This window comes from Xiphophorus hellerii, chromosome 18 (assembly GCF_003331165.1).
Source record: "Xiphophorus hellerii strain 12219 chromosome 18, Xiphophorus_hellerii-4.1, whole genome shotgun sequence".
NCBI classification, from domain to species: domain Eukaryota; kingdom Metazoa; phylum Chordata; class Actinopteri; order Cyprinodontiformes; family Poeciliidae; genus Xiphophorus; species Xiphophorus hellerii.
Window position 1 is genome coordinate 14403995 of NC_045689.1, and position 21486 is coordinate 14425480.

Below are 21486 nucleotides of genomic sequence, written 5' to 3' on the forward strand. Positions count from 1 at the left end.
GGTGCTTCCTATTTGATGGATGTGAAATGTATCATTAGTCCATGAAAGCTAAGAATGTGATTGAGTTAAAAGAAATAATCTCAAAATAGATAACATACAAGCACAGATGTTATATATGTTATCTAAAGTTTGTTAACTTACAAAGTTTAGTTTGTAAGTTGCAAACTAAAGTTGAAAGTTTTCCTCCAATACTACTTGGCGATCAGTTAGGAAGTCGCTACATAGACTACACTAAATCTCAGCAGCAAGTTTTATGATAAAGGCACCAATATTAACAAGGCTAGGAATAAACTGTCAGAGCTGCAAGTCTTCAAAACGAGTTCTAGACTCAAGGACAAAACAACCTTCATCTCTTGGGAGAAAAAGAGGTTAGAGGAATGTTTATCACACCCACCATGGATGAAGGCCCTGGCCTCTGTCTACACCTAATTAATCCTTCACCAGCATTTGTGTGTATATGTGTGTGTGTGAGAGGCACTCAGACTGTCAAAATCACTTTATTGCATTAAAACACATTGCAACTCTACAAATACTGACACCTCTGGTAAAAATATGTAAAAAGATTCTCAATAAAAGAGATGTATTCTTGTGGACATAATCTCAGATGGTTGTAAAAAAGTTTTAATTATTGCTCTGTCTGTAGATATGTGCAGGTTTAGGTGAATATGTATTTTCTTGTGGCGATTACAACCAAGTAGCAGTTTCTCAAAGTTCTTATCAACTTAAAGTATACATTTTAAAAACAATGGATCTGCCCAGGATAAACAACCAGGCACTGCATTCTCAAAGGCAATTTTACAGTCAGATCTACTAAGTATACTAAGTAAAATGCATATCTTTGGACTGAGAGGAACCTGGAGTACCCAGAGGAAGCCTACACATGCCTGGGCAAAACATGCAAACTCCATGCAGAAAGGATATCAGCTAGCTACTAACACACCCGGCAGCACTAAAAGTCATTCATTAATCTTAGCCACTTCACAAAAAGCATTTAAATTAGACCGACTTTTATGATTTAAGGATTCTGCGCTACAGAATTGAATGACTCAAATTTTTACGAGTTTAATACATGTGGAGGGTGCTGTAACTTCACATGCAGCAAAGGTAAACATACTTGTTTTTTCTGCACGGGCAACTTGTCCTGCAACAATCCATGACAAGGCTGTGGCTGCAGCAAGAGCCCCTATGTGCAGGAACGGACCTGTAGCCTGAATGGAAAACAGGATACAAACAAATGGAGGCAAAACAAGTAAGAGAGAAAAGGACAAGAAATCAAGTCGAAGGAGATACACAGGCACAAAATAACAGTCATTATCTCGAGCCAAGACACCAGTGACACAGTCTGGCAACGCTAAAACCTATTATTTGGAAAGACACTCAATTTTAAAAGACCACAGTTACTAAGGAGTATTGGCAGCCACTTCAAATGTTACTTGTAGTACACAATCTGACATGGATATACTAATACAGTTGAAAGCAAAAGTTTACATACATTAAGTAAAAAGACGTAAGCACCTTTTTTCATACTGTATAAAGTTTAAATCAGACCTAATTTCTCATTTTAAGTCAGTTAGAATTATAAGTTATTCTTTTTTTTTTCTCCCCTCCACGGGGGTCTTTTGTTGGCTCTAGTATCGCTTATATGAAAGTAGGCTGACAGGAAAGGGGAAGGAGAGGGGGGAAGACATAAGGCAAATATCGCCGGGTCCGAGAATCGGACCCGCGATGGCCGCGTCAAGGACTCAAGGACTCCAAACGTGGGTCGCGCTATCCCCTACGCCACCACAGCACGCCCACAAAAGTTATTCTTGTTTGCTAAATACCACAACAATGACAGGGAGAATATGGCAAATATGTGTTTATAAATGTCTTGAAAACCAAAGGTTTGCATACAGTATTACATAGCATTGCCTTGCCTGGATCAAAACTTTTGAGTTTCCTTCCACAAACTTCTCACAATAGTTTTCTGGAGTTCTGGTCCATTCCTCCAGACAGAACCACTGCAACTCAGTCAGGTTTGGAGACTCTCCCAAACCTAACTTTCTCAGATCAGTCCACAACTGATCTTTAACATTGACTGTGTTGTCTTGATTTGCACTTGGACCAAAATACATTCATCTCTTTGACACAGAACTAATCTGAGCAGTCCCATGACTGGATATTTCATCATGTATATACTTGGATAAAATTGCAGCGTTTGGAAATTGTTCCAAAGAATACGCCAGATTTGGAACTGTGAAGCTTCTATTGACTTTCCCATTGTGTTAAAGAAGCAGTGTGTCCTGGCATGGTGTGTCTCCAATTAACCCAAATGTGTCCGTTAATCAGAAGTTTCCAAAGTCATGAGATTACCATCCTCATCGCTTAAAGTAATTATTCTGACTTTGAAAATATCAATACGTCTGCCATATTTCTTTCATTACTGTGGCATATAGCACATATAAATAATTTTGCCAATTCTAATCCACCTAAAACAAGAGACATTTGTTCTGATTTGATTTCAGAGGAAGAAATAAAAATTTTCTTTTTATATGGGTGTACATAAACTTGTGGTTTCAACACTGAACCTGTCAGATTTTTATTAATCTGATAAATATTAAAAAGAGAAACATGTGGATCACTTTGACATGCATTAAATATTACGTATTATATTACACTGCTAATTGCAATGCTGCATACATAAAAGAATTATCTTCCCTAGACTTTGCATCATAAACTTGCCTCTACTAAAACTTATCAGCCCTTCTACGTTAATCATCAACAAGGGCTTTGGGAATTTTGTGTCTAACCTGCAAGGAGATGGGGATGATATCCCACTCTTGTGTCCATGTTTGATTGACTGATATTATCCCAACAATAGTGGTGAGTAAAGAAGCAGTTACTCCTATCTGTGCAGAGAGAGGAGAAATAAACAAAGAAAAAAAAACATAATTATTAGTAAAATTACAGAATAAGCCAATATAGTGGGATACATTTTATTGTTGCACAGTGTCTGGTAACTTTATTTAGTTAGTAGTCTTTATTTAGTTAACCGCCTGCAGGTTTTCAGTTCAGAATGAATTGAACTGACCAGCAATAAATGAAAACATTTGCAAAAACAAGATAAAAAACACAAACCTAAGCTAGTTACAACTCCGATAAACATATGCAAAATTCATCTACCCCCTTACACCTCAAGTCTTTTTGCAGTTACACAAACACACACTTGCAAAGTCTCACTTTGTTGGCATGTTACCTTATGAAGCCAGTGCAAATTCAACTGTTGCCCAAGTGCAACATGGCAAAGTGCTAAAACCTGAAAAGTGCAAAAACAAGACACAATCACACAACGTACAGTTTAGAAATCAGTATTATGCAGTAATTTGAATGTGCCTAGCTAGGCCTTATGATGAGTTCAAAGCATTCTTTGTGAGAACATACTGACCATTAAAAATGCAATGTAGGTGAATCCAGCAGCAGTTGTTGCTAGGATGGGAACGGTTCCATCAGCCCACTCCCCAGAATTATTGTACAGGAACCTACAGAAAGAAGAGATTTCATAATATTTCTTCTAATAATCATTCATAAACCACAACAAAAAAACAATAAAAGCCATAAAAAATACATGGTTTGGTTGTATTCAATGTAATCCAATGATTGATGTCCATTCATCAATTCAATTATCCTTATGGCTGGATGGACTAACAGATTAGACCTGCACAATGTCAGGAAAACATGCTATATACTATATTGTTAGTGTTAGTTGCGATGATGACATCACCTGCTGTAAACATAAATAGTGGTAACATTTTTCTGCTTGAAATTTATCGCAAAAATAAACCCCAGGTAGAATCTAGACTATATAAATTCTGGAAAGAATGGGGACTTCATCATTTCCATCTCTGCAACATGGCTTTATGAAATTATTTGGCTACATCTGCTGCTTTGTTAAGAAAACAACTTAGTTGGAGTTTCGTAATGACTTAAAACAAACAGCTTAAGGCATGGCTGCTTTTGTTTCAAATAAGCATCACCTTCTATATTACAGGCATGAATGGATGATACTTTTATAATAATCACTTATCTATGAAAATGCAAGCAATGCTATTATATATTGATATTGCTTCCAGTAAAATTGTGACAATGACAAACCTACAGTATATTGTGCTGCCCTAAGACACTGAGCTAACTGAACTTCTAAAATCTGACTATTGCCCCTTTCTACATCCCTTTAGACCCAGAGCAAAACTAGAAGTCTATATTGTTCAAGGCTCTAATTACACAATTTTTCAAACATATCAGATGTGATTTAGCCTTATTGACATGTTTACAGATATAAATATTACCCATGACATGTCCACTAATGCACCTTCATACTGTACAACCAGAGATGCTGGTATTTAAACTACAGTTCAAGAAACGAGAGGTAATTCCTCTCTTTTTAATTAAATCATCAGTCCTAAAAGGTTCATGATTACTTTTCTACTTCAGGCACGGCTGCCACACTTTAAATTAGCCTGGATTCAAAGAAAGTAGAGACAATTACTTTCAATAATAATAAGATTTCAACAAGATTTTAGAGACTGTGAGTGGATACCATCACAGAGTTATATGTATTTTAAATAGTGCTAAAAAGACCAAAAAACTCACAGTGACTCATTTTAGAGGGGTACTGGTTCCTTTAAGACTTTGACAAGCAAATTATAACACTCAGGAGGCCATGGCTTAATCACAGTTATTATTAATTTCATGGAAAATTGACAACTATTTTTTTGTCACTTTTAAAGCTTTAATTAGGGAACAAAAAAGCAGCACTAGTCTATGAACAATTTTTTATCCATCCCCAATTATTCACACACACACAAATATACATATTGGATAAACACATTTTGCTCACACATTTTGTGACACTGTATATAAATACACACACAGCTGCAGAAAAAAAGGCACAGGCGGGAGTTCTGCCACATCAGCTAGAAGTATTAATCACATGCAAAGCCTTATCAGTGATTTAGGAGGAACAAGGCCTCTTGTGAATGCATTTGTTCTGCAGATGGGCTCTGAGTCTCCCTGCAGCTACATCACATCAGAACATATAAGGAAGCAGAGATGTTATTGCTCTACTTATCTGCAGAGAGAAAAGAAAGTAACATTACTAAAAAAAAAAAAAAAGCAAGATTAGTATCTGTTAAACTAGTTACTGCTGTTGAAAGTACACTTGGCATTAATGTGGGAAACTCAGAAACAAGAAACAGGAAAAAATAAATAAGTAAATAAAAGAAAAAAGACAGGGTAAATAGTGAGATAATTACTCAACTACAACAATGAGGTGGCATACATACTCAAGAATGCAATACAGGGAAAGGACATTATTAGAAGTGACTTTGCAGATGTCCCTGAGAGTGGAAGCATGGGGGATGGGAAAGGATGTAGGAGCAGAAACCATTATCCACCATCATATAAAATATCTAATAATATAAACTATGTGCAGTTATAAGACAAAATATATACAGCCCACATGTGACAAATCAGAATATAATTTTAACAGTCTGGAGTTGAATGAATTTGTCCCGTTTTTTGGTTTTTAATCTTCCAGTAACTTTGTGAACATGAAGATTTATTAATATATGGATTTTACCATCAAAATACATCTAAAAACAGTATAAAGCTGCTTTTTTATATACAAAGGCTTATGTTGTGTTACAAGCACAAACTAGCATGCACATTATCTTATAAACTTGTGTTTGTTCAAGAGAAAGTGGGGCTGAGTACAGGAAATGTTGGATGAGCCATCTCTCTTATGTAATGTTGTAATCTATGGAGGCCTGGGTGGTCTCTGCTCAGATTAAGGATGAGGAGAGATTAAACTCCTGATTTAGGAAATCAACAACTCAACAAGTATGACCAGAATGTGCGCAGTCATGGCAATATGCTGGTAGCCTAGTATCTTCAAGTTGAGCCTAGAAAACATGGAGCGGCAGTCGCCGTGTCGACACAGTACTCACCAGTTGAATTCATTGTAGTCGTTGTCTGCCTCCCACCAGAAGTAGGACCAGATGAGCAGCAGAGAGAAGGTGAAAAGGAGGATGATAGACCACAGCAGCTCCCACTAGATTTTGACAAACAGAAAAAAACCCACACATAATCAGTCCTTTATGTAGTGGATGGTAATTTATCTTACAAATGCTACTGAAGGTACCCCAAGAATTCAGACGGTCACTGGAATCTGCCAATTTCACACTCGATGTGGAATCTGGTATTTTAGATTCTGATTCTAGTCCCAATGTAAGTAGATATTATTCATGGCAGTAATCCTCCTAAAGATTCCTGTGTTATGATAAAGTAATATATTATGAGTGTTTTCTTTCCCTCAAATGGAAAGTTGGATACAGCTTCCACTTACTTTTCAATATATTCAATGGACACATACTGAATATCCTTTCATATGAACCACATTACATTTTCAGGTATGAAAAAAATCAAAGTTTTCAGGTTAAGAAGTAAATAAGACACTGTAATTCTCCTAGGCTGGGTTTTATCTGTATAGCGACATGTATCCATCTAATGTGGAGAACTTTATTGCGATACAGAAAGTGACAACTCTGAAACACCAGCTGTGTTGAAAAGTGGTTTCATTTATCATCTTATAAAAACTCTGTTGAATCAGGTACATTTTTAATTTCAGCAGAAAGTAAAAATAAAAAATAAAAAGTTATTCATTAATAGATTCGAAAGTAAATTTGCAGGTCAGAGTTGCACCAAACTCTATGATTATAGATCAACCACAAAAATGTCTGAATGGTGCAGTTAATGGAAAAAAGTAAAATATATCCTGTTATAGTAATTACGATGTAATGAGATGTGCACAGAGAAAACTAAACTTAGCAGAGGTATTGCAAGGCTTTAAATTATTAACTTTCTTCTGATTAGAACCTGAAGTCAGTCTGATAACCGACCTCTGCTGAGAGTATTCCCTTCTACGCTCTGCTCATTATAATGAAATAACTTTTAATAACTTCACATGCTGCCCTGACTAATTGCTGTCCTCGTCACTCTTGCACTTTGTACCGTGAAAAACTTTAAATGGACCACATCTTCGGATGTAAAAAGAAAAAAAAAACTCAGGTGAGGGTTAAGATAGAATAGATACCTGCATGCAGGGCAGACATATTTATTTACAATACATAATGTGTATAATGCAGTAACCTTTCGACCTTTTCTACCAGCAGAAAAAAAGCCTGTCATTTCACTCTGAGCATTCAGAGTGAATTCGGAAATCCGCCAAATTAATTTATAATCCTATCAGATTGCATATTTAGGGAGACAACCCTGTCTGCAGTGTTGAGATAAAGTCACTGCGTGAACACATCTCTGCTGAGGGTCAAGGATCAGATCATTATCACCTCAGACAGCTGAGGAAACTCCCAGGTGACAGAGTCCGACTAGCCTGCTTTTTTTTGCTCCTAATACCAGAACTGTGCGTGTTTTTGTGTCTGAGTGGAGTGAGTTACTGTTACAACAAAAAATTTACACATTTTTCTAGTACTGTGATTGAAAATTCTACATCATAAAAAATCTGAAGGTTTTCTGGAACAATCTTAATCAGTGTTTAATCATGTTTTTATCTCATTGTAAAAAATAAATATATAAATATTTTCCTCTCACTTCCACTTCCAGATAAGGTAATGAGAGAACGCCTGTGGTTAAATGCTGCGACTGTTTCATAGGAAAAAAGGAAACAAAAGGAATACCACCTATTTGTAAGGAAGGAGTTTTTTGAAGATGTGTCATAAATTGTCACATAAAGAAGGTAATTTTAACCCTGTAAAGCTGCACGGTCCTGTTTACCAAAATAATTTTGTAGAAAAGTCCATTCTAGGAAGAACATTTTTTCAATTATTTTCAAAAAGAAGCTTAACAAATACCATACCTATATTACATTCCAAAGAAAAACTGTCTTATGATAAAAAAAATCAGTTTTTGTTATAGGAAGCTGCCAAGGTCTCTGTTGGTACAAAACTGAGCAACAACCTCCCTGATGAGAATGCACTGACACCAGTTCCCATGATCCTTAATCACTACTGGAAACACCTGGGACAGCTGACCTTGGCCCGTAGAGGACGATGTTCTCTGGTCGCCCCCCCGCAGCAGCCCTCTGGATAAAGACAGAGGACAACTGGGGAACTGTGATGCTCCAGTCAAAACTATACCGATATTTTCTAGACCCCTTGCTATATTTTTGGGATTTGGAGAATATCTGTTTAATGTATTTTGTAACATAAAATGTTAATTTCCCTATGGGATCAATAAATTATTTTTTGAATTTGAATAACTGATCTAAAATGGCCTTCACAGAAGGAATCTGGTATTTTTACAGTAACCAAGCACCCTCCAAAATGATTGATGCCTCCACCACAAAATATATGTGCAAAGCTTTAAAATGATCATAAAGAACAAGTGATCCCAAAATGTTAATTTGCTGCTGAGTTTTGTAACCTCCCTCACCTTCATGGAGCTCACTGACCATGTCTGGTCATATTTACACAAAAAGTTCTGATCATTTATAATTTTATCAAGACCCAACATAAAAAGTTAAATAAAAAGAAAAAGATCCAAATATATTTATAAAAAAATAAATTTCTGGTCTCAAAGAGTTAAAACTGTGAGATTAATCTGATGTTATTCTGGAGTCTTATTTAATTTCTGTATGACCACAAACACTTTGCTGTGTGTAATGTGCTCTCATGTTCTCTGTTCCTCTTTTGTCCCACACTCTACAGTGAAGCTCAATCAGGCTGACATGATTTGATCTGCCCTGTTGATTTCACATCAACTTTCTGCATGACTGGCTTTTATTCCAGCACAAGACTTTGTGCATGGCCCTGACAGAGCGACAACACAGGTCTATTAGAACGCAACAAGCATTTGAACAGTAAAGAGGAGTTTATGCAGGCAGAAATATATACCGTGCTTCTGATTTTTAAACAAAATTATGGGATAAAACTGTATTCAGGTCATCAAAAAATAAGGCTTTAAATCACAAATACTAGGATGCAAAAGAAATAGGTTCAATTTCTGTGGGGCTTATTAGCACTGAAGTTAAAGACAAATAAAAAAACATACACAGCATATTTATTAGCCCACAATTATTTCACTCCAAAACAACCCTCGACAATTTAATACATTGATATTGCAATGATGGTAGATTTGCGATACATCGAGCAGCTCTAACTCTAGGGACAGAAGTGCTCTCTTACTATAAGGTTTGAGGTAATGATCCTAAAAACTGGACCACACCAGTGCTTCACACAGGCAAAGTATAAAAAGAGTTTCTAAAAAGAAATTAACACTAAAGTATGTTGAAGTAATAAACTCTCAAAACTAAACGCTTGCTTCAACTGGGGAAATTTACCACTGTCATAAACTTCTTTTATGAAAACAGAAGTTGTCTTGGTGGTGAGACAACATTGGCCTTACATTTTTAATCTCGTCTAACAAAGTGATGTTTTAAGGCGGCCGGGAGCCACAACACAGGACCACCAACATGATCATATAATAAACTGCTATGTGAGATTACTTTTATTCCTTGACTTCCTGTCTGAATATCTCTATTTGTCTTTTTGTGACTCAGTCTAGTAGAGTAGATTGCAATACTGCATTTAATAAAGAAGCTTATTGGATTGGGGCTATGCGTCTGCAGCAATGCTCTTATGGTTTAGGAATCAGTCAACATCGAAACTCAAAGAACAAATCTTTTATTTTAGGGGAGATTTTAGCCGGAGCAGATCTGTGTGTGAGGTTACATATGAAGAAAAAGAACTCTGCTAATTTTGTTTTAGCAAAGACGTCCACACTTCAACAAAGAATGATAAAAGAAAAAGAGGACAATTCAACATGTGTTAGCACATATTGTATTATTTGCTTTAATTTATTGTTCCTACATTTAGCAGTAATACTGTTTCTGTGTGCTCATCTCTACATCAATGCTTCTGATTCTAGGCTAGTACATTATTTTACAACAACAACAGGACTTTATGTTCACCAGCAGGTTTATATTACAGATGAACATTTCCCCATTCATTGTAAAAAGATGCTAACTGTAGCTATCCTCTCTTATCATCTCATTTCAGTTCCCTTTCTGCTGCTGCACAGGAGGCACATAGCATCGCAGCTGTTTGCTTCCAAGCTGTTTGCATTCCCTAACATACCAACACCCTGGGATGCCCTTGAATCTCAATTTATACAATACAGGCAGATACTTTCTGTGAAGCAGAACGTGTCACTTGTCACATTCCTGAGCATATCCAGATTAATCCCTGGTATCTTGAAAGCTGTCCTGCATGGCTGGAGTTCAGCTGCACAACTATGAACACAATGTAATCCGCTTCCCTTGTCATCTTAAAAAGTAAAAAAAAAAAAAAGAAAAAGGAATCCAACAACTCAATACCCAACTTCATTTAAAAATATATATATTAAATATATTTCCCATGACACCACATATAAGAAAAGGTAATTGATTTGTGCACGGTATGGAGTAGAAGGAATCTAGGCCGCATTCCAGACAACATGCCAGAGTCAGCAGCTAAAAAGGCTGACCAACTCAGTTTTCTAGCTCTTATTAGCTATAATAAATCTGGAAACAACGGCAGTAAAGTGAACTTCTTCCATGTTTACAGTTGTTGGTGAATATTCATGCAATAACATTTTTTTAAGCTTAATTCAATATGTAGGTCCTGCAATCGCAGGACATTCCTTATGCTCAGAGGGTGAAGCAGTTGTTTAATTACTGCTCAACACATGTAATACTGAGAATATTCAGGGCCTCAATGATGTTCAGATAAAGTTACAGCTACCTGGGCCGACATGATCCGCTCCAAGCAATACAAGCCTGAACGGCATAATAGTTAAAATGGGTTACTACCTGAAGTGGTAAAGGTGATAAAAGTGGATATTTTTTGGTATTAAAATAAGCTACAGTTTCAACACCTGCTAAAACATTTTGTCACATCATCTTATGTCAATTTATTTGATTAAGATGCCAGATAGAGAGCTGTAGAGGCTTCCTCTCATCTGCTGCTGCCTACTGTACATCAGCTGGCTGAGAAGGGCTACAATACCTTTTCCTTGCTAAGAGAAAAGCTAATCATTTCTAATCATTCCAGAAATAGTCATTTTGTGGGAACTAAAGGAGCAAAACTCCTCAATCCTTTGAAGATAATATGTCAGCTAAGCAGATACCCCAGCTAACTCACTAGCTAATTTCACTGGGTTATAGTTGTGTTACTCAATCAAAATGACAAATATGATATTATAAGAATATAAACTTATTTTACCAGTAAAATAATGATTTTTAGCTTTAAACGAAAGCAAATTGATGCTACTAAACACTTAATTTATTGTGAAAACTTTGAACAATGCCATTTCTTTTCAAAGTTATATGCAATTTTATCACAATTCCTTGTGGTTTTTATAGCAACAAACAAAAGTCACAAAAAATAGCATGCATTTGAAAAAAATTTCGTTTTGGTTAGAAATCTATTACTGCAGACTATCAGAGTCATGCACCAGTTACATTAAGTAGTACAATTACAGTTTATGGTTACTACAACAAAGCCAAATCTTTATTACGATAATTTTCTCCACAAAAAGTGTAGGTCTTCTCATCTGTTTCAGTTGAAGTTACTGAATCAAAATCTCTTTTGCAGAGTAGCTTCATGCCCAAGTGACAAAAAAAGTATTTTTATTGAAATTTCTCGTTAAATAACCCAACATCGCTGTAAAGCCACTTTACAACGACGCTACAAACGACACAAAAGTTGCATAGTGTGACTTTCAGAACAGCAACAAAATGATTAAAAGCTGATTGGATATCAATAAACAGAGTGAATGAAGACCAGCTCAATGTCCACTGAAGGCTGGGAAACTTTGCTCCTATTTTTGAAGCCTTTGTGTGCCTAAATGGAAATTCTCTCAATTATTACTGAGAGGCCAGATCGGCTTGCACTGCATGACGTGAGCATTCTTCCTACAAAGCACCTTGGACACAGAAAGAAGCAGCACCACCGACACCTGCTCGGTCTGAATGTATCACTACAGTGGACAGAGAGAGAGAGAAAAAAAGACATTGTATGATCCACTTATAGATTATAAATGAGTCCAGCAGTAGTTTCAACATGAGGTTCTTGGTTCTCACGCCTCTGGGATTGAATCAGGTAGAGTTACATGTACGTGATACCTCCCCTTGATTGGGCACAGTTTGCTTACCGGGTTGTTTAACCAATCTGTCCTGAATGACGTCACTTCAGCTTGAGCCAAGATCCATTCTCAGTAGCAAGTCAGTCAGTTCATACAGACAAATTATTTTCACAATTAACAGTTTTTAATTAAAGCTATATTGGAATCAGCAGGTAACAGTTAATTTATAATTTTTTAAAGATTACTGAAAGCATCGAAACAAGACTAAAGTCCCTTTTGTGCGCTTTTAATGATTTTTACATGAAACACCGTTAGTTCACTGGAGGGCATGTAAACAAGACAAAGAAAAATTGTCGTATTGAGTCTAGTGGGAAGAAACAGCCTGCACTTTGTTTGCACTAGCTGACTGTTTGCTCCCTGCACTCCAGAAGACACACGCTGTCAAAGCAGAGGATGAGCACAAAAATGCTCACACAGCATTTTTCAGTTGGCCTGAAAGATAACCACTTGGGATAGGAAACAGATCTACATGGTGTCAGATTTCAACCATAACGGAAGCAGAATTTTATTTTTATTTTTTACATTTGTTCTGAGTTATAGTTGTTTCAAAAAGTCAGGTAAAACTAAGGATTCAAACCTGCCTGTGTCGTTTCTGCTCAAATTAGATGTATTCTAGGTCAACGACTTCATGGATTGAGTTTAATCACCAATTGACATGATGATTATTTATGTCCAAGGTTTTTGTTGTTCTACAGGATGGCATGTGGGTATAAATAAATAATCTACACCAGTACCTGAGTGCATTGGAGAGCACACACATTGAGTTTATTGCACCAACATAACCTGTGTGTTCTTTCCTAAATAGCAGAAGAAGAAGGCGGGACAAATGGATGTTGGATCCTGTCAAGCATCAAATATCAGAAAACACAACCACAAAGGATCCAAACCTTCAAATGTGATCTAATGAATAAATCAAATATGTAACAGCAATATGTCATTTTTATCTCAGCTTTAATGATTCAATTATTTAAATTCTTGAGAAGGATCGGCCATCAATGTCATTATTCATTACTTTTTGTTTATAATGTCTATAGATAAAGACAGGTGAGATGTCTGTGCAGAAGGTAAACTGGCAGGCTGCAAATACCATAAAGTCCTGAACCAACTCCACTTACAGAAACAAATTCAAACAGCAAACTACATTCACAGCAACACCTCTTGCTACAAGAAATGCATGCTTGTTTTGCCTCATGGTCCAAAGAGTTGTCTTTTTTTCTTTATTTTAAATGAAAACAAGGATAACATTTAAAGATGGAAGAAAACAAATGACATAAGTGAGGATGAGTGGAATGTGGTTTGTTTAGGCTGCTGGACTGTCAGCTGAGAAGGTTACCTGGAAATAACCTGCAGAAAGTCAATTCTCCGGTTAGTTTTCATTCCCTAAATAACAGAGAGGAGTATAGGCCAGCAGAGTACATCACAAATTGTGCCCAATACTCCTATTCCAAAGGAATGTCAGGAAAGTAATAATTGTTTCCTTTCATCTCCATGTAATATTTAGACAGTTGGACAGAGTCCCGCGGCAGCAGATGCTCACAGCTGACATGAACATTGGCCAAAATGCTAACGGTCAGACAGTGATGGAAGAGCCAAAAGAAAATTAGCAAATTTTTTCATCATTGCAAGATTTACCCATATTAATCTCCAGCAAAGATCTTCTAATATCATGCAGCCGTAAACTCTGTGCACATTGCTGCAGGTGTGCTGCAAAACCTAAAACCTAATGATTAGACAGAAGTCCAAATTAAAACCCCAAATAGCAATGGAAGAGCTAGAGCCCACTGGCTGCCATCCACACAGCAAATGGCAAACAAAGAGACAGTGGACACAAACTGTTGGAGAAACACTGCTGACCAAAGAGTCAGTCACATTTCTCAGGCAAATCCTTTTAGAAAGTGCTCTTGCCCTTTAATCAGCCATTCCAGCTCTTACCTTTAAAGAAAGGTATCCTTCATCAAAATCATTTGTAGAGGAGAAACATTGCTTTATGAAAATTTTAACGTGAAATAAAAAATGGGCACAACATCCACACCATCCCAAGTGTGCAATCTATTATTTAACAATAAAATCTTCCATTTCCGTCTTCTATTAACACTACTATGACTTCAAATCTTTGTAGCTTTTAGAGATTTATTTTCCTAAGCAATTTCGTAAAATATACACAGAACAAAATAAAACAAGGTATTCAATAGCAGTAATTAGATGCAAACAGCTGTATCAGTCTATAGCTCTCTTGCAGGCCAGCTGTGTAACTACTGTGGACGAAGCCTCCTGACAACATAATCAGGTCTCATTCATCCCTAACCTGATGTGAGCCCATGCACACAGCTGAGGGTGTACACAGCTAATTATCTTCAGAGATAATCATTGGAAAATAGACACAGCTTCACCTCTTTCCTACTGTTCTCCTGACATTTGTCATTACAGCAATAACGGAACTGATCATTCAGCCAATGGGCCTCTCACAGGAAGTGCACAACCACGTCATAAGAAAAAAATAATACATATCTGATAGGAACCAAATGCGTGATGCATATGACACAGGTCAGTCATGTTACATTATCAGCAAATGAAAAGGTTTGCGGTGTAAATATGTTGATGACTTCACAGTCAACTAGAAGAGGCCAGTTTATAGCTACTTTTGGAAAATCTACAGTATCTCCCTAAACACTCGCCGTTCCTATCAATATTTATGTTACAATAGATTTTGAATGATGCTAAATAAAGGTAGTTAAACAAAGCACTTTTGGCCTGGAGTCACGATTTTCTTCTTAATGTGATGCATAACAATATGGGTGAGACTATCTGCTGACATAATAATTATTAGTTTTGCACTCCCGCCTTCATGGATAATGGGAAGAAAGAAATCCTTTGTTAAAAAACAAAACAAAACAAACAAAAACAATAAGAAGTCCACTGTGCAGTTACAGCAACCATGGAGGGGACACAGTCAAAGTGGAAGAAGGTGATCTGGTCACTAGAGATCAAAGCTAGACTTTTTGAACTTTTGAGGCAAAATGCTACGAACAGCATTTTTCAGATTCTGTGAAACATGGTGTTGAAAGCATCGTGCTGCGGCGATGCTTGTCTTCAGCAGGGACAAGGAAGCTGGTCAAAGCTGGTTGAAAGATGGATGGAACTAAATTTAGAGTTTTCCTGGAAGAAAATCTGTTCTAGGATGCAAAAAATAAAGATTGGGGCAGAAATTTAACCTTCAAGCAGAGAAAACACTCAACAGCTTTGATTATTAATTCCAAACCAATTAATAATCAAAGCCTATTAAATGGTTTGGAAGAGGCGTAAATCCAACTCAGAACCTGTGATAAAATGTAAAAATGTCTGCCATGATTCACTCTCCATCAAAACTTAGTGACTTTGAGGGATTTTGCAAAGAAAAGTGAAAAAAAAAATTCAGTTCTGCAAACCCTGAAGCAAAAGGGTTGACTTCAAGTGGCTGAATATACAGAATTCCTGCCACATTTTTCAGATTATAATTTCCTCCAGAATGATGTCCAACCTTGTTCAGGCTGAAATTCAAATCTGTTAGTACTTTTCAAAGAAACTGTTTGTAAAATTGTACTGCATATTTTGTCAAAGTGAAAATAGTTTTAAACCAGGTGATATTACGGGAGTTTTTAATATCTTTGATCTAATATGCCTTATTATGAGAGCAGTAAATCATGTCAATCGGGTATAATTTTTCATGCAATGTTTAGTGTTACGTTAGAGCTGATAACAGCTGAACCACTTAGCTTCTCTTAAATAACATAAAAGAGAGAAGATAGTGTAAGGGTTATTTAAAAATAGGCCAACAACTTTGTCTTATCATCAAGCAGTAGTTTTGATTCTGTAGTAAAGGTGAGAAATCTACAAACCATCCAGGAAAAATTAAACGTTCTTTTGAGGAGAAGTTTGTTCTCCCAAGTGAAATGTTATGTACTTCGGGAAAAAGAAAGAAAGGGGGGGGGGGGGGGGGGGGGGCTCAAGCTGCCTCTCACCTTGGTGGTGTTATCATGTGACCTCTGATAGCGCTTCCACCTGCACCCATAGATCCCAGTGATACATGACAAACACAGCTGGCGCTCATAGACTTGGAGGGGTTGGTGCTTCACCATGCTCCTTCAGTCGCTCCTGCTGTCTCAGCCACAGCTAACATCCCACTGGCTCCCAACGCTCCTGCAGAAAAAATAGAATCATCATCAATGATAAAGCGGGTGGGAGACGTTGTGCAACAAGCCGTCTCGACAGGAACATGCCTGTCAGTTTGATGGAAAACATAAGCTGGTTTGAAAAGCATCAAGTCTCTGCCAAAAAGCCCGGCATTAAATTAAGACCTTGTTTCAGAGGGCCTGTTTTCTATGTCAACTGAGAATGCAACGAGCTTCCATCGATGTGCTCAAGTACAGAAAAAAGAAAAATGAAACTGAAAAGGTTCAGAGGAACAATCACCCAGTGAATACAGTGAATAGACAGTGGCTGTCTGGTCCAAAAGCTACCATGTCTGCTCCATTTATTCATTTCATATCACAACCATAAAAAGCCCCACAAAAGATAACTGTTGGATTTATTAAACTCCATATTGATATGTTAACACCAAGTTTTGCAGACCTACATGGTAAAAGAGACACTAACAACCCAGAATACAACATGACTAATTTGGTTCTGCTGTAAAAACAACCATTATATCGCAGGCGTTCTGTTCTCGGAGTTGTCGTTACAAGGCGACTCATAAAATATATAATATAAAAAAAAAAAACGTGCAGCTTCATTAAACCCTTTATTTGACTGTTTGTGGCTCTTCTCAGTATAGAGTAGATCCCAGCTGTATATAATAACACAGTCACTGTGTAGGAACAACATCAATATGCTGGTGAGCTCAAATCAGATGCTGTTAGTGAATATGGTAGGAAGTACCAGGGTGTGTTTGTGAATTACCTGAGTTCTTACTGTTCCCCCACCGATCTGCTGCTGATTCACCTCAAACACTCCATAATCACCCATAACAACAATTACAGCAACGCCGACTGTTATCAAAACTTTACCTCACTTTTCACAGACATGACGGAGCCTGCTTTGCAGCTGCCAAGGCAACAAAACATTTATCAATTTAAACATAAATGGCGCGTGATAAATGCAATAATGACTGGATGTGTAAAAATGTTTCCCCGAGTCATTTGAACTTCTATTCCCTCTATGCTTGTGATTTTATTCTACAATAGGGTACATGTAGTTTTGTGACATGTAATTTTTCAGTGCAATGGTGAATGTGTGTGTACACCCCTTCTGCTATAATCAGGCTGTCTCACGTTCTAAACAGCTGCTAATTACCATGCGCAGCAGTGGCCGTGCTTCCTGTTATTACTAAAACTGCTCAGAGGAAGGTGGGCCTGACCCGAGGCCTATAATGAATCTGACTCCCCCCGGAAAGACCACAAAGCTCTTAACTACAAATTGAGCCACGATAGTCCGTCTGTTAAAATGAACTGAATGCTAGTTTTCCAACACCGAGGGCCTCTGAGTTCGCAGAATTACATGAACAAGATCGATTGGAATTGAAAACAAGTGCTCTGCCAACAGAACCCCGAGCACAAGCAAATCAATGTCTCCCTAAATCACTGCCTGACCTAGAGGTTTGAAGAGAACTCAGAAGTGCTGTTTTCCTTTTTCTCTTAAGATCTAAATATGCTAAGCCATGAGAAGCACTATGAGTGTATCCAGAGCTGTCCATTTTGTGTCTCCCAAAACTCTATGCAGTTGCCATGTGTGACTCCATCTGGTGAAGTGAGATGTAGATATTAAGCGCTTTAAGGTTGTTCTATGTTTGAAGCTCTTATTTTGAAGTAAAGGGAATAGTTCTGGAGCTGTGCTGACAGCTCACAAACTTCTCATCAGAAAATGCTAACATCTAGTTACACAGTGAGGAAGCCTCCCCACTTTTAAATCTTGTGTGACAATATTTTGGGTACAGATGAAAAAGAAAGCAAAGTGACTGATAGAAACAATTTGTAAGAACTTAGAAAACACAACAACTTTCTAACAGCATTGATGGCAAAGCTACAAGTGAGAAGCCACGCCCCTTTGATTATGTGCATGCAGCTAGGCGCTAACATGGTTAATTTCAGCAGATTGCCTTGTATGTTGTAAAAAGTCAATACGATCGGTAATATGGGGTTGAAGTTGTGTTTTCGACTGCACATCAGTGAGTCACAAGTAGTACGTTATTGAAACATTTAAACTAGTTGGCAAAACTCAAGACGGGCATATTTCAGTGCGTCTTTGCCGTTGGACTCACAGGTGTACATTCTTACCCACAAAGCCAACATTTTCAGGAATATGTCCCAACTCTTTCAAAAGTTTATTTCTATGTCTGTAAAAGTCACAAATGTCATCTTTAATCCTGTGTAGTGGGACATCAAAGAAACCTAGAAACGCACCCAGTCAATATGAGATATAATCCTAATTAAGCAGAGCAGCACTGAGGCTACAGATTTACCACCCTGAAGTTGAACGGTCAAACAAATTGTGCTTTTTTTAAATCAGCTCTATCCCACAAGAAAAATACTTAAAGACCCAAGTCAAATTACTGAATTAATCCCTTAATCAGCATGATGTCTTAGCAAGAGCTAATCAGTGAAGCAGAACCCAGTGGATAAAGTTGAACAAAATTTCTCATGTCTAACCAAACATCCTAGGTTTACCATCTGCACAGTCATTTCTTTTCCCCAAGAAGACTGATGCACCTCTGACCAGAGTAGGTGGAGAAATATGACCATCAGCAGCAGTGTGGGTGTGTGAGACTGAAGACGAGAACTGAGACACAAAAGTTAAAACTTGGATTACTCATTCAGCCTCATCATCAGAGAACACGCCTCATGTTCAGCCACTTTTCAGACAAGCTTTAATTTAGCAAAAAGTTATTGAGGGTTAGCCTGACTATTGTGATCTTGGTTTGTCTTGTCCATCAACTCCTTTCGTGTCTCAGTGAAATTAAAACAGGAGAAGTCAACAACTGATAAACGCTTTGCACAGCAAGGGCAGCAACCCGCCTATCACCTCCGTCAGAAGGTGTTTGAAGTTTGGTGAAAAACAGGAGATAAGAGAGTGCATGAAAGCCCCTTAAAACAGCTTTTGTCATCTTTTTTTCCTGCTGTCTCATTTCCTTCAATCACAAGCAAAGAGAGAATATCTGTCTGTAGAGGAGGAAATGCTTCAGCAGTTTCTCATTTGAAAACTTATTCTCACCCAAGAGCAGTGGGAAAGGTCAGATAAAGGTCCTCCTTAAAAAAACAAAACCATTGCTAGAAAGGTACAAGCTAAATGAAAATTACGGCTTTATACCAAGAATAGGTTAGATTCTGATATTATGGTTATAAAAACCTGCAGTTTAAATAGGGCATGGGGATGAGTAGCATGGGGTTAATCCTCCTCCACCTATTTCTGTGCAGTGCTGAACTTTTTCTTTACAATAAAGATCAATCAATCAAGTTTATTTATAAAGCGCATCTCAGCAACAAAGCAGTTTGAAGTTTCTAACATCATAAAAAGATACATAAAGTCATAAAAACAACATACAGTCACCAATTAGGAAACCGGGAAACAATCATTACATTTTGTCGAGTGCCATCATCAAAATCATCAATACACATCACATATATTGGTCAATGTGATTTAAAGGAACTGAGGGTTTCAGCTGTTTTGCAGTTTTCTGGAAGTTTTTTTCCAGATTTGCAGATCAGCATAGAAGCTGAATGCTGCTTCTCCTCGTTTGGTTCTGGTTCTGGGGATGCAGAGCAGACCAGAACCAGAAGACCTGAGTAGTCTGGAAAGCAACAACAGCAGATCTTTGATGTATTGTGGTGCTGAGACATTCAGTGATTTATAAACTAACAACAGTATTTTAAAGTCTATTCTCTGGGCTACAGGGAGCCGGTGTAAGGACTTTATACCTGGGGTGACATGCTCTAAATGAGTAATTTATCCATAATTAGATGAAGCTGCTCAAAATCGGACTTTGAACTGGACAGAAAATCATTTTTAATGTGTTAGCAAAATGTTTTCTCCATTTGCTTTATGTTTTAGTTTAAAGTTAGTTGGTTTTACTGTCCTTCGTATTGCAGTTTTAATCAGGACATTTAATTGTAACTGTCTAATGTTTTTAAGACATTGCATCCCTGCGTTGTTATATTTATATTGTGTCTTCTAATTGCTTATTTATCTTGTGTGGTCTTGTTCTTCCTTACTGTTTTTGTGATATTTATGTGTTGTATTATTGTGAACATCAACCTGATGTAATTCACCTGAAATGTTCAAAAACAATTGTAGCATTGCTTTAAAGGAAGTGCTGCATTTATGCAGTTTGTTTTTCCAGAAAGATTTCTGGTTTTAGTGAGAACACGAGCAGCAAGCTGCAGCTGTCCGATTGATTTTTTTAGTCAGACCTGCTTGAAAAGTCATATCATGAATCCTAACGGTTGCTTTAAGATAGAGAAATAAGCCCCTTTTTGTAGAGTTGAGAGGTCATTAAACAATCTGACACTTTGCTTTTTAAACTGACTGCTAACCAATCTGAAAATATGTGGGTCAGCCATAATCTGAGAAAGATTAATTTAGCCACAATCCATCAATGTCTTTTGATTACTACACTGACAGAGGAAAGAGGGAACAGCATTACTGTAATTTATTTCCATTATTGGAACATAACAATGGAAACAAAAAAGGGGGGAAAAAGAGCCCATAAACAGGTCTCAATGAGGGCAAAACCATGAAAGTGTACATTTCTTGTGCTGTGTGTTAAAACATTGCTCTCTTACTTTGAACAGATGGAAAAAAAAAGACACATTGGCCTTTGGGACATTTTATGCCGTTTCATATGAAGCAAGAGCCAAATTTCTCACGAATGTGACAACAGCTAATCCATCATCCAATAGGAAACAGCACAGGAGAAAAACAGACGGTGGATGTATTTTTGATGTCACACATAAGATAAGCAAGCAATCATCACTCAGAAAGGCCAGCTGTGAAATGAGAGAGTAAACTTTTTATCTGCCATGCCAATGTTATATAAGCTAATGATGGTTCGATTGGGCTAATAACCCAATGAGTGAAATGCACTGTATTCCATTTGAATTCCCTCTAGTCAACTTAGATCAAGAATGTGATCATGGATGTCTGAAACTTTTGGGAAAATAGAATGAAATTTCCCAGGACTGATCGTGAGATTCTCAAAGATTTAAAGCTTGGTCTCCTCTGGTC

At 37.3% G+C, this 21486-nt stretch overlaps 1 protein-coding gene and 1 long non-coding RNA gene across 4 annotated transcripts in view; one reads left to right on the forward strand and one right to left on the reverse strand.

Moving 5' to 3' along the window:
• The window catches only part of gdpd5b (glycerophosphodiester phosphodiesterase domain containing 5b), a 37116-nt gene that overhangs the window by 10276 nt on the left and 5354 nt on the right, over positions 1–21486 (reverse strand). For all 3 annotated transcript variants that reach the window (XR_004336547.1, XM_032545043.1, XM_032545042.1), the window contains exons 2-7: positions 16233–16410; positions 5985–6088; positions 3425–3518; positions 3236–3295; positions 2790–2888; positions 1115–1208 (exon numbers count right to left, since the gene is read on the reverse strand). Coding sequence is in view for 2 of the 3 variants with exons in the window: in XM_032545043.1 (XP_032400934.1) it covers positions 1115–1208; positions 2790–2888; positions 3236–3295; positions 3425–3518; positions 5985–6088; positions 16233–16349 (568 nt within the window). In the remaining variant the exon portion in view is untranslated. The remainder of the gene's footprint in view (positions 1–1114; positions 1209–2789; positions 2889–3235; positions 3296–3424; positions 3519–5984; positions 6089–16232; positions 16411–21486) is intronic.
• LOC116707645 (uncharacterized) lies at positions 606–20601 on the forward strand. The gene is made up of 4 exons (XR_004336548.1): positions 606–618; positions 11142–11146; positions 16088–16092; positions 20205–20601. It is a non-coding gene; the product is annotated as an uncharacterized LOC116707645 (long non-coding RNA).